This window comes from Perna viridis, chromosome 9, assembly GCF_037379345.1.
Source record: "Perna viridis isolate PV_CMFRI_1.1 ecotype Kerala chromosome 9, ASM3737934v1, whole genome shotgun sequence".
Taxonomy (NCBI): domain Eukaryota; kingdom Metazoa; phylum Mollusca; class Bivalvia; order Mytilida; family Mytilidae; genus Perna; species Perna viridis.
In genome coordinates, this window is record NC_142453.1 from 15,022,196 (window position 1) to 15,036,837 (window position 14,642).

The following is a 14,642-nucleotide window of genomic DNA, read 5'->3' on the forward strand; positions in this document are numbered from 1 at the left end:
AATAAATTTGCATGAAACTTATAATGATTGATCCTTAGAGTATCCTGCACAAAATGACCGTTTGGATTTTTTGATCGTTTAAAAACATGGCCGCCGTTACTAAAAATAGAACATAAGGATCAGACAGCATATTTTTGCATATATCTCCAAAACTGTTAGGTTTAGCCAAATTCTGACAAATCGTTAAAGTATTCAGCATCATGAGTTATATCTGTGGTCAAATTTTGGTGAAAATCTGATGACCCGTGTTGAAGTTATTGCCTTCTTGGACGTTTTTTTTTGCTGTTTTTGATGTTATTACTTTCAAAAATCTTCTCAGAACCTACCACACAGAATTCAAAGAAAGTTTGTATTTTTGTTTTATAGGGTATCCTCAACAAAATCACCATTCGTATTTTTGATGGTTAAAAAACATTGCCGCCTATACTAAAAATAGAAGATAGAGGTGTCGTACATAGTTTTTTGCATATATCTCCAAAACCGTTAGGTTTGGCCACTATTTTTCAATTGCTGAAATATTCTTATTATAAGGCCTCCTGGGATCAAAGTTGTCATCATGTAAGGGTTATTGCCCTTGAGAGGTGAAAAATGACTAAAAGAGTTTTAGCCTATATCTTGAAAACTATGATAGATAGAATGAAACTTTCAATTGCTGAAATGATTCTTATTATAAGGCCTACAAAAGTCTCCAGGGATCAAAGTTGTCTGACGACTCCATATAAGAGTTATTGCTCTTGAAAGGCAAAAAAAAACTTTTTTAGCAGTTATCAGTCAGTAACTTGAAAACTATAATAGATGGAATGAAACTCGATGAAATGATTCTCATGATACATATAAATCCTACCTAAGTCTACATGGAGTCAAAATTGTCGGACAACTTGTTAAAATCATTGCCCTTGAAAGGCAAAAAAATAACCAGGTGAGCGATTCAGGCTCCTGGGAGCCTCTTGTTAGGTGATGCATTCTAATTTTTTTTTTATCAAATTTCACAGCTTCTATTGGAGGGAACGCTTAGATATTTTGGTGTATTGCCTTTGTGTAGTGACTTGTACCGTGTCTCTCTCTTAAAAATTTGACAGAAATGGTTTAGTGGGAATATTCTTAGTACGAAGCGTACTACACCTTGTTTCAAATTTCATTTCCAATCATATAATTATGTTTATTTCCCTGTCCCTGTTGGTTTTGATAGTTTGCAAACTTATAGGAATATTGACATCAATAGCTGTTTCATACCAGCATTACTCCTGCAATGCAAGAGGTTGTCTGGCAAGGTTTTTTTCTTACTTGGTGTCATTCTATCCCGGAAGAAGCGAAATTTCAACTTTTTACGTTATAGAAGAAAACTATCATATAAAAGCTGTTGTCACTCACTAGGTATTGTACATTGCCTCTTATAGTTCTAAATGAAAAGCAATGTCAAAAACTCATTAATGTCATATGAATTTTACAGGAGTGATTATGCAACCGAAGACTCTGTCGTCGCATAAAATGTCGCCTTTTGCATTTTCTTGAAAGAAAAATAGTTGATTAAACTCAAGTCATTTGGGAATGGCTCTCATTTTGACAGACTTAATTTGTAATTAGTAAAAGTTTTAAAAAAAGAAGAAAAAAATCACAATCCATCTTCAAAGCTGCATTATTTGACATTCTTTATCGATCTGATCATGATCATTTCTTTCGCTTGGCATTATGACGTATGTTAAACCTCTGTAGGTGCAATACCACTATTGAAAGCCCCATTGCTTTCTATGCTAAATTAGTCAATTTTCAAGCTGACCAACTTCTTTGAAATTTTGTTAAAATGAACTTTTGATTAGTAGGTTATATTATAGAGATGATCCTTTAAAGACACTCTCATAACATCATATGAATTTGCGAGTTTGATTTTAAAGATGAAAAGTCGCTTGTTATCACCAAAACAACGAATTACAACATTTTCTCAATTGAAATGTCGAATAATTTATCACAAAACTATTTATACGTGTACTAACGGTGTCAACTGTATAACCTGAACAATCGATGAAGACGAATGTGTGAAGTCATGACCTTTAATTTGACCAATAAAATAAATCTACTACACGAAACTTTTTAATTACTTAGGAAATTTTTTTTTTAATCATCTGGTCGTCCAGTATGGAAATTCGTCAATATCGTAGAAATATAATATATTCTCCTTCAGTCTCGAGAGCATTACAAGATTTCTCCACTCTAGATAGTTTAAATTTAGATTTGAACCCATGAGCTTCAGCGAGTGGGATAAATCTAAAGTTTAACTATCGAGAGTAGAGAAATCTTGTAATCCCCGCGAGCTTTGGAGGAAAATCTTTCTCCCATGAAATCTGAACAAAACTCTCGCAGAAATTTTATCACCGGCCGGTGGTTAAAAAGTCTGGTGCATTTTTAGTCAGCGGCTTAGAATCGGAGAAAGAAACTTCCTCTAAATTTTGGTGAATGTTAAAATTATCATCCTAAAGTAATGTGGTTTAGTACGATAAAGGGAAGGGAGGAGCGTACATGATAGTGTACACAGCTATCGTTTTAAGAATATAAAACATCAGATACTTTCTCTTTTATGCAAAACATGTTGAAGCTGTCCATGTGTCATTTCTACACAAAATCAAAACTGTAGGCATATTGAATTGTAATTGCACCGAAAAAAGGAAAGCTATTAAATACCACTAACACTATTTTTATTTTGTAAGAGTCAACCTATTCAATGATATTGTATCAATGATGTCTTTCCATTGGCTTAACAGTAATTTTTTCCTTATCATATTTTCCTCTTTCATTTTATTATGAATATATAGAAAGTCTGTAGAATTTACTTTCTGTTCTAAATCTGTTGTATTGTCAAAAAACTGGATATGCGGCCATTCGTAAAAATCACTGAATTGAAGCCAATACATTTCATCTTCGGGATTTTCTGAATAAACAATATTTGGATTATATGAGTGGTAACTGTCTGGATTTTTTGTAAAGTTTTGCAAAGTTTGTATACAATTCCGTTGTATAGAACGACAGCAGTAAAACGGGCTAGTGACAGTTCGATCATATCCAAGGCCGCCAGTTCGTCTGTAATACATTAAACTTGGAACAAACAAAGGTATGTTGAGAGAGTACAACTCAGTTGTTTTGTAACACATAACTGAGTACGGAAATAGAATATAACCACGATGGTCAGCCAAGTTCTGGAGTTTATACCTAGGATATTTCTTTCTCAAATGTACAAATTTAAAGCCTGTTATATTCTTTAGAACATCAGGTTGTCTACCATCATAATATACAAGTAGTTCATCATATTTTTGTGTATAATTGATTGGCGGACTCTGTGTGTAGAAACCACTAAAACTTGACACAAGCTGCAGTCTGTTCAAGCCTGTATAATATCTCAAGTACTCCAAGTCATACCTGTTGTTTGCCCCTATTAGATGTCGCTGTCTGCCAATCTTCGTGTCGTGTAATTGCTTTAGCTTTGAATTCAGTGCTGCCCAGGAATCTTTGTTACAACGTCCTAAGTTGTACCGGTGAGCAGCAAGGTATATTATGGACACTGTTTGATTGAATGGCATGAACAGTTCACACATTGATGAAGGAAAGCTGCAGTAAACTGCATCTACCGTTCTAAATATTGCGTTGCCCTTGTAAAATTTGGCGTTACCAGCTATCATATTTGTGTTAATTCCGGTCGAATGCGTTCTATAGCCTTTAATTTGCGAAGAAAGATTTGCAAATACATGAATCCCGGGCATTTTTAATACCTGTGGATATAGTGTCTGGTACCCCTTTATACCAGCTATATAAACTGTCTGTTTAAGATAGGATAGCAATGATGGAATATCAATTCTAGTTCCATCATGTAAATCAGATGTCCAGAACGTCAGAGATTTTTTATTAAGTCGAACATCACTACGTTTTGATTGTGTTTCATTGGAAATTATTTTTTTTCCAACATTCTTCATTGTCCATTCAAACGGGACAGAAAACTTATGAGACGTATCCTCTGTGGAAGGTTGCAATATTTTAGTAAGTGTTTGTAACCATAACTGAACGCTGAAGACATCATGTTCCTCTATGAACCCTCTTTCAAATAATTCAACATATAAACTTTCCATGAGGTCTTCCGTAGACCTTTCTTTGTGACTGCTATTGTTAAAAAATGAGTTTCTCCAACTATTTAGAAACTCCACAAGGGAAGATGTTTTCAAGTACAAAGGTATTTCTGCCTGAAAGTCGGCTTCATAAGAATGGGGATTCCTGTTTTGATGAACAAGCGGGCGTGGCATGAAACCAACATGCAATCCTAGAAGAGAAAACAATGTTTGAGCAATATAGCTTCGCCATATATCCGAAACTCGACCATGAACGGTAACTGGCAAGTATAAGGCAAAAAATCCTGGCTCGAAATGGAGACTTGCCTGTGCATTAAGAGGTGAGTAAACTTCGTGAGGCAAAATAATCATATCTTTAAAACTTTCATTTCTGTAAAATTCGAAAGGTGTTTTATAAGTCATTCTGTAGATAGCATCTACATCCGGCTGATGATCAGCTAATGACTGTAAAACGGCAATTTGTTCTATTTTCATTTCAACTGATTTAAATGTTTCTGTAGTAGTTGACTTATGATAAACTTCTGACAAAGGGAAACCACGTGGCCAACATTTAGGATTTGGGGCACCGAGATAAGGATATGGATTAAAGAATAAAGTGTCTTTTTGTACCATAGAAACATTAACTTTAGATTGGGACTTCAGTAAAGTGAACGTTTCTAGCCATAAATTTTTATCTGTAGCTGCCCCATCCATCCAGAATTTTAGCATATTGTCGTCATCAAAATCCCAAATTACCTTAGCTCCATGGAGAATAGCATACAGAAAGCCTATATTCTTTCGCCCGTAATTACGAGGCGGAATCGAGTCCACAAAAGAAGATTCCAACTTTGTTTGGTCCTCAAAAGACAAATAGATAAAATTTTTTGAACGTGACGAAAATATCTGATAATTTACGGGCGATGCTTTATCGCCAACTACTACCAAGCACCAGTTATTTAGGAACAAGAACTGTCTGACTGCCTCCGATGGTTCGAATATACTAGTCAACACTCCCCAAGCAGCACATTTTAAAGAGTCGTCAATATTTAAAGTTTTTGGTCTTTTGATGAATTTTCCTCTAAACTTCAGTTTGTGGGGTGGAAAAGTTCGAATTTTTTTCCCAGTCCATTTTGCACCACTCGCAGCACTAATTAGGGTTTCAATTTTTCCATCAAAGGGTTTTGGGGAATCTTTATTAGAATCTTCACCTGTTAATCGCATTAGTTTCGGTGAACTTTGACGTAATGACTCTGCGCCATTCGGAAGTTCGTTCAGCAGCTTAGGACTGAAATACTGTTCTTTCAAAATGCAAAGTATGATAATTGCAGAAGCCAAATACACGATGGCAACATATTTCTTCATTTTGTTGTTCCCTGAAAACTGAAAGATAGCAGAAATTAAAATGAGAAATTACAAAAACGACATTATATTTGATGCCAAGCACGGTACTTTCCAGTACAGTTTAAAACAGTAATTGATTGACTGTTTACATGTTTAACGGTATGTTTCTGACATTTCATGCATTTCAGGACGAAACAGACAGACCAGTCGAACAGATCCTTCTTTTTACTATTCTGACACGCTTGGTCGGATATTTATTGTGATAGCTCACAAAATCAACACGCGCAAGTACGCATACCGCATGCTTGGCAGGGAAGCTTCAAAGCCTTTGGTGTAAATCGGCCAATGATCGAACCCACGACCTCCCGCACTCGAGGCGTGCTTCCCTGAGACCACCAAGGCAGTTCCCAAACATATTGTACAAACCAAAGATACAAGGGAGATTCTACTTCGATTATTCATCGGAAATATCAGGGGCAGATCCAGGTTTATATGAAGGGGAGGCATAATTACTAGAATCAGTATAAAAGGAAACCAGATTATGACATGTTTAATAAATGATATATTGCTATAGTTATATGTAGTCCATGGGCTGGGAGGGTCCACCGTGCACCCCACTCATCAACGTCATGTCGCCCAAGAATATTCTCGGATTCTTTTTTTAGTATAAGCCTATGTTTGTACCCCACTGGGTCAAAAAGCCAAGATTTTTATGACTCAGTTGTTTGTGAGTCTAAGCCTTTCTGGGGTAGCACGTGAGAACAAACGAAACACATTTAGGTATTATTGTATAGCCCAATGTCGCAGCTTTACAACTGTACCATGAAAGTTGCAGTAACACTTAGAATTTTGCTGCTTTGCGATTTTTACCCCGCTGAAAAATCGCTTAAATTTACATATTTTTCAATGTCAAAACCCCTAGAGTATTATTGCTTCAGTAAAATGGCTTATTTGGTATTTTCTGTTTAATATTATCACAAATTATACTTGAGGGGTTCTTTTGATGAATTTTGGCGAATTTCGTAGTCAGAATGTATCAAAAAATGCAAAAATGGGATTTTCGATTTTTTGGTCAAAAGTCAAATAAATTCGACTCTTCAAGTTATTAAATGAAGTAAAACGTCTCAAATTTGGTATTAGTCGATAGATAATTAAAAAATCTACATAATTGAATCATGATAACGAGACTGTTCGTAGGATTGTAATTTGTTTTCTAAAATACGAACTTTCATAGAGAGGATTGAATGATCTTGTTGATTAAAATGCTGATAAGCTGTCGGGTATATGGTAGTGTTAATTCCTGAACGATGACCGCACATTCTTTTGTTTAATCGTTCTTGAGTTTCTCCGACATATACTAAACCACATAAGTTGCATTCTAATCCATATATCTTTAAGTTTGTTGATTTGAAACTTAAGTCATCGTGACTTCTTGTATGGAAGGTTTTGTTTGCAAGGGAACTGGAGAAGTAAGGATCAGTTATAAGAATTTTGCATGTTTTGCAATTTTTAATACCACATTTTGATATGGTACAATGTGGTTCATCATCGTTGTAGTCAAATATATCATTTAAAGTGATGGAACATGGTTTGATAATTTTGAAATAGTCAGAATTTTTGTACTGAAATAGATGGTCTGCAGACTGAACGTATGATTAGGTACTTTTTGTTGAATTGGTCGGGCACTTTCCATACCAGATGTGAGCGTGCTAAGATTCCCATCTGGGGACACCACATAATTGTAAAGTCTTCTTTGTACTACTGAGTTAGCTTATGATGAATACATAAGACACTATAATTATCTCTTTGTATTCCTATTATTATCAGTTATGAATAAACACATAACAATTAACACTTGTTCAAAACTGTGCAACAAATCAATACTTGTCTACGTTTAGATAGTTAAGGTGTTATTCACCAAAAGTCTTCAGTTTATGTTTATTATATTTCCCAGCATATCATTTAATTAGAATGGAACTTGCTACATTTGCAATTCACTGAATTAACCATCGAACTATTATATGGAGTCCAAAAGTAATGAAGGACGTAAGTTGTTTGAATACCCTTTTGAGTCTCTCAGGACTGCTCATTATGGGGATTCTGTTGACTGTATTTAGTAGGGGTGACAGAACACAGCCTTTGAGTAATTGGACAGAGTATGTCCTACTACTGGTTGGGCTGCTGTGTTGATGCTCTGGTCTGATTGTATGGTCATATAGTTAACATTAATGGTAATTAGACAGCAAAAAATGAAAAATTTAAAAGGTTTGACAGAATTCAACAGTGGTTTAGCTACACAAGCCTACAATGCACTTATATGGTTTGAAATAACACTAATTTTAAAGCTTTTTAGACATATATTTTAAAATATTTGGTTCGATTGTATGATAAGCAGAATTAAATGCTTTGTAGTGAAAGTGGTGAAACAGGGAAAATGGGAGATTAATTTAACATGTATATTTATCAAATCTATGTGTCTGAAAAGTTAAAAAAAAGTTTTGAATAAATTATCTTTCTTCCATTTATCATGACTATGTGTCATGACTACTCGGTTTATAAACTATCTTTAAAAACAAAGCTTTGTGTCTAACAGATAAAAAACTTCAACAAGAAATCTGAGAGCGATGGCTCACTAGTGATATTTCCGCTTAAAACCACGATATAAGGAAAATAAACGAAGTCCTCAGTTAACAGGAAGTTGTTGTTAAATTTGTTTTCCGAAAATGGACCCACCATATGGCATACCTATACGAAGAATGTTTTAAAAAATTTAAGCCGCTGTGATGAGTAGTTGCAGAGAATTTAAAATTGCAAAACTATAAAATCAAAAGAAAAACTAAGTCCTCGGTAAACAGGAAGTCAATTTTTATCCAAAATATATCCTACCATATGACTACCTATACGAACTATGTGTTAAAATTTCAAGCCACTGTGATAGGTTTTTGCTGAAAAAAGCGACGAAAATTACAACTTGCGAAATAAGATAAAAAAAATAAACAAAGTTCTCGGTAAACAGGAAGTTGTTGATTTTTTTCGAAAACAAAAACCACCAAATGGCATACCTATAGGAAAAAAATATTTTATGATATCAAGCCGCGGTGATGAGTAGTTGCTAAGATAAATGTGACGGAAAAAAATGTTACGGAAACACGGACAATGGTCAAAATGTATACCCCTTATCCTTCGGAATGGTGTTTTAAAAATTACTTTCTATATTTTAATATTACACAATCCATTTTTTTTATAATTTTAAACGTGAACGGAGTAAATTATGAAGGCCTTCATTGACTCTGTACTTCAGTACTTTTATTTATACTTACCTAGTATGTAAAGAATGTCATACAATCGGATGACACTAATTAAAATATTTAAGGGGTTTCCGCCCCAATCTTTAAGGGTACCCTTCCTAGGTTAAGGATCCCAAAGTTAAAGAAGATTCTTACAAGTGGATAAATGTGTGGCACGACACCAAAATCCATATTTAACATTGTGTGAAATGTATCCCAGCAAATGTGTTGTATAATCCTTCTAGCATAAGCGATGGATATTGGAATGGGACTGAAATATCCAACTTTGACTCGGAAGGGGAGATATACAATGTGATAGGGTGACTGGTTCAGAATAACCACGGAAATATGTGACATTTAAATATTTCAAATTGGAGTGCAGATTTAAAATGTACGCTTAGCAAATTTAATTTTACACAGGAATGCAAATTTCAGAGATCAAATCAATGACAATATCTCTTAGTTACCCTTTAAAATACCTTTCAACATAACAAAATACGTTTTTTTCAAGATGTTTGTTTGGGTTGGGGCACATTCTAAGCTTCCTCATAAGGGAAATAGCGGAAATTGTGGAAATTTTAGCCTGAAAGAAAGAAAGAAATTAACATGTACATTTCGCATTTTAGTCATTTTCCATGTAAAATAGGAGGTCAAACATGACCCTTATCGTACTTAATCGAATAACAATTTGTGAACTTACCTTTATTACTTGGATCCAACAGTTTTGTATAGCCTTAACACATCCTAAATTCATAATCCAACACTTTGAACTTGTAACATCAGAACCTTTAAAAACCTGTCAGTTATGGAAACGTATTTAGAACATTTACTTGTTGCGGTTCTTGACATAATTCAACATTTTTATCTCGTCATATTCACATTTTCGCAACATCTGGGGTTTAAAAAATGCGACAGAATGCATTAAACGTGACTTGGTCGATATAATTTGTCTTGCAATGTTCTAAACATTAATTTATTTTGATTTATTATAGAACAAAAATGGCGTCGATATCATTGTTATCGACACCTTTACATAGTTTATATATATGTCAATTTGTATTATTTGCATATAAATCGATATAAATCGATAAAATTCATATCAATATATATTAATTGTTTTGATCATTGCGACTTAAATTATAGTGAGTCGCGTTTAGTCTAATTGTTTTACTCCATTTTTTGCCAAAAAAATGTGAATATCACGAGAAAAAAATACTGAATAGTGTCGAGAACCGCGACAACTAAATGTCCTAAATACGTTTCCATAGTCAGTCATAAAAATATGTACATTTTGGACCTGAGTAATAAAAGAACGCCTTAATCTATCAGAATATGGTAGTTGTGTATTAGCTAGTCTTGAACATCTTTCATCAAACATTATACATGGCAATGACTTAATCATTACGAATTACAGCTACACGGAAGTCGACAAAGCAATATCATATCTTAGATCTTTGTCGATTTCGGAAATAAGTCAACTAAAACCCCACACCTATGACAAAAATTTACAGTCAAGATGGTGAAGGTACCCAAAAATTGGAGAAAAAATGTGCAACGTATTGAAAAAAATTCGGCATATTTGATAGAAAATGTGCAGACTTTTCGAATTTTGGAAATCAAGTTTTCAATCCTTAAAAGATAATCATTGCTTCTAAATGTGGTTGATCAAGCATTTTCATTCATTCAATATTTAAAACAATACAAAACGCACTTTTTTGTATCACAATCATACAGGATGACAAGTATCATGAATATATTCTTTCGAATGCTTATCAGGAGGTAAAGTTAACTCCAGAACTTGTATTTGCTTCCTTGATATATAACATGATTTTTATATGCATAAACTGAATAATAACACTGTGGTAGAGTCTGGTACAGATTAATAATTCCAAGACAAGTAAAACTGACTGTAACGTTTATTACAAGAGTAAAAGCGAGCTCTCCGAATATACAACATGTTCAAATATATATACTATTCAATTATATAAGACACATCCATCAATCAATGTGAATCTGGACATAAACATTCTATGTGTCCAGTTTACCCGCCGATTTATTATTTTATTATTTGTGTACAAGTATTTTTTTGTCCTCTAGGAATATTTGTGTACAGGTATTTCTGTCCTCCAGGTATCAATGCATTTCTTTTGACTTGCTTATTACTTAATATGTTCCTTTACTTCCCCATTTTGGTTGTTTTATACCCGTAAGCCCTTGTTTACCCGTACATGCATATAATTCAATTTATAGTTAACATGGACAATATTAATTCTTAATTCTTAAAGTCATTATACATTCCTCCCTTTCTCAAAAATAACAATTTAATCAATAATGTCTAAGTACTGTCCTATCACATTTCCTCCCTTTCTCAAAGAATTATCGTAGATAATTCAGCAAACAGGCCGGTAACCGTACTTGCATTGTGGTAGTACTCGCTAATTGTGTACAGTCAAGTTTATTTTGAAAAATCCGTCACCAGAAACTAGGCACATATCAAATGAGAAAAGTTATATAAAGATGAGTACGAATCTGAGTGAAGTCCTCAGCAATTGCAGAACTACCAGCATTGGGACACTGTCTAATATTGGTTATGTCTGTCCAATTGATTGTTAATCACTGCAATTGTAAACATGAATTGTCAATGTCCGACACCGCATGAAGATGATAAATGAAGTTCCGATCCTATCGTTGCTGGAACATCAAGTTCAATAATATAATAACAGATCAATGATTTTATTTACAAATCATCCGCGCTCCAGCTCTCCTCTGTTCCATGATTATATAATGTAAACGTTTGTTTATACAGTTACAAAGTCACTAACACCGTCAACTGCGCTCCAGCTCTCCTCTGTTCCATGATTATATAGTATCGTCAGTTTGTGTGAGTCTGCCATATTCGTCTCCCGTCTAATTGCCATCACTGATAAGGGTTGTTAACCATTGTGTTGCGCCTCGGACGAAGGATATATCTTAGAGACTATTTTCATGACCACTTGCTCTACTTTGTTTTCGTCTAAATCGCAGTATCGTCTATCACGTAACCCAGAGTCAGCATCTGTCGACACCGTTGGCACCAGTTTATACCCATTTTCAGCTGCTTCATGTTCGTCAGACTTGTCTCTGTTTTTTCTGGCCAACCATGAGTGTCTGCAAAAGCTAGCTTGTCGACAATAACAAAATATCCCAACCCCAATTAATATGGCAATTAACAATGAGATACCTGCATACCCCCAATTTGGAATTTGAAAACTAGTATCAATTGTTCGTAAATCTTTTAACTGATTGATTAAATTCGCCATTGGTATGGTTTCCATATGTTGCAATGTGTTAGGTTAGGAAGCTCATCAATAGTAAAATTAGGCAAAGCTAAATGAAAAGGGTGCCATATTGTGAATTCAGACACATTGTAAATTTCAATTAATCTTTTTAATGGTTGTGAACTTTGAAAACGGTCTTCACCCTTGTAATATGATAAAAGTGTTAAAGAATCACTAGTAGCAGAACAAGAAGTTTGTAACTTTACTAATCCAATAGGTGGATTTATTCTTGTGGTAGATAATTGGGAAAATTACGACAAACTACAGAGAGCCTTAGTCTTTTTTGTGTGGTTATTACCCAAAGACCTTCCGGTATGTGATCTGCCATAGGGAGAATGGAATTAAGATAAACGAGTGGTTGACAACGTTTGTTTAAGATATTTTTGTTTTTCATGATAAGAGTAATAATACATGTCTTACTTGAGTTTACTGGGTAGACTGAACTTTTAATGTTGCAAAACTAATGGACTAATGGATTGGAACACTGTTTTAATTCATCTGGAGTCGAAAGCACATATTGCGTTCTAGCCTTATTAACTGCCAGTGCATTACTTTCTAATTTATAACTGAAGTTTCAAAGTAACTAAATATTATAAACCTTTTTCAATCATGAAATGAATTTCTGTAACTAAACCCCGCAAATGAAAACTAAGAACCATGAAATTTTCTACCCTTACAATATGTTTCTCTAAAATTTCTGTATTGCAGACGACCTATGAGTCCCCTATACTTAGTGACCAATTAATTCAAAAGTTCCCTATTTTGGAAAACCTTATTTCTCGTCATATTTAAAATAGATATACTTTTGGACACTACATGTGTAATCGTTTTCTGATTACGACCAAAGAACCAAAGAGCAGGAAGACAACCAGATGGAACATCACCATCTCTACAATAAACAAGACCAAAAACTAGTCAAATTATACAACAAAAGAACTAAAATGAAACAACGAAATATGCATATGAGATACAAAACATACAACTCAACAACTAAGACCACAATATACGAAGGCGCACTCATGAAAGCAATTAAGTGGACTAAAACACAAATAGTTTACTAACATAAGCGCAATTAGACACCAAAATGAATGAACAAAAAACAACACAATCATATTTATTATGTACATGCTGTATTGTCCCGATAGGGTAATGTCTGGAATAGCATTCCAGAAACTGATAATCAAAGCGCCAGCTTTTGCAAAACGGCTCTTCTGTAAACGATTCAGAAATACTGCCAGAAGTGTTAACATGGCTGGTTCATTTTTAGGTTCTCTAAAGTAAAGTGCCATCTGCATAAAAGAGATACGAACCCAATGTGATAGCAACAGCTAACTTCTATAAGTTTGGCTAAATGCCAACGAGTTCAACAACTGACCGATCTGAACCACCATTTTCCAGTTAACTTTAAAAGAACCATAACTAAGATTTCACAATGAATGAAAAAAAATAAAACAATGAAAATGAATGATATGACTACAATGAAAATTTTTGTGAACATCTGAATTGTTCACAGACCAACAAATAAAAACTTGAACTGTGTACAATAAAATTGACAACAGAAGGACAAGATCAATATGACAATGAATTAAACGCACTGCAAAGCAATCTTTTTTAAGACATCTAAAGTCAATTTCAATGTCTCATTTCCTTTTGAGGATTTATGAAGACGACGTTTCTTACGTGATTGAAATATACGTTTTGGAGTAACAGCATCCACTGACATCTCTTCTCTACTGCTTGAAAGCTTGGTTGACCCCGTTGAGCCGACCTTCGACGAAAAGGATTCTCAAATGTACTTATCAGATTGTAACGAAGAAAAAGGAGAAGAATATTCACCAGAGGAAGTTGTAGTACTTACTTCCGTATCAGTATCTATATCAGTCTCGGAAATAGATTTCTGCTTAATTTTGACACGTTTCAATAATCCGAAAATACGGCCGCCAATAAATAAATAATCCCTAACAATTCATAAAAAAAATCCTCCCAAAAACAATTACCTAAGTTAAGGTGTCTAAACAAAAAATCAACTTCAACGGTACTTTTATACACTATGGAATTCAATATAACGAATTATGTGATCTGTCTTACGTAGAATGATTATAATGAAATATATGCATTTAAAAGAAAGTATGCTCGGCAAAATTTAAGCACGCTAAACATGCCTAAAATAACTAAATGGTAAGAAACACCAAATCAAAATCTGGATAACCAATTCAGAGCAACTTAATAACTTTTCACAAAACTTCACGATGCACCTCATTACTACATACGCATTTCTGTGTTTTCTTATTGCCTCGGTCAACAATGTTACCTCTTGTAACATAAAAACAACGTTATCTACGTTCAAATGACGGCCAACAACCATATATCTAACGGCTTCAACTGAATAAAACAATAACGGCAAACTGCCATAGAGCCATATATCTAACGGATTCAACTATAATTAAAATAATAACAGCGAACTGCCATAAAGCCATATTTCTAACAGCTTCAACTAAACAAAACAACAACGCGCGCGAACTGCCATGAAGCCATATACCTAACAGCTTCAACTAATTAAATACAACCGACCACTTCTCGAATCTATGCAACGACAAATGGAGCTGACA

General features: G+C 34.2%; 1 protein-coding gene across 2 annotated transcripts; it reads right to left on the reverse strand.

Moving 5' to 3' along the window:
• Window positions 1-2,554: 2,554 nt before the first annotated feature.
• Window positions 2,555-9,830, reverse strand: LOC148606916 (uncharacterized). 2 transcript variants are annotated; one of them, XM_088543649.1, is made up of 2 exons: window positions 9,417-9,830; window positions 2,555-5,461 (listed from the first exon to the last, which is right to left on the reverse strand). In XM_088543649.1, the coding sequence occupies exon 2, from the start codon at window positions 5,448-5,450 to the stop codon at window positions 2,691-2,693; it is 2,760 nt and encodes a 919-aa protein (XP_088399775.1). In that variant the 5' UTR covers window positions 5,451-5,461; window positions 9,417-9,830; the 3' UTR covers window positions 2,555-2,690. The 2 variants fall into 2 exon arrangements, with proteins under 2 accessions (XP_088399775.1, XP_088399774.1); XM_088543648.1 differs by having other exon boundaries at window positions 2,555-5,468.
• Between the last annotated feature and the right edge of the window lie 4,812 nt (window positions 9,831-14,642).

What these genes read in the sequence shown, in the direction of transcription:
- LOC148606916 (XM_088543648.1), bottom strand. Translation starts at nt 9,470, where the DNA reads ATGAATTTAGGATGTGTTAAGGCTATACAAAACTGTTGGATCCAAGTA. An exon ending in GTTGGATCCAAGTAATAAAG is followed by an intron (nt 5,469 to 9,416) that starts GTAAGTTCACAA and finishes GCTATCTTTCAG; the next exon opens with TTTTCAGGGAACAACAAAAT.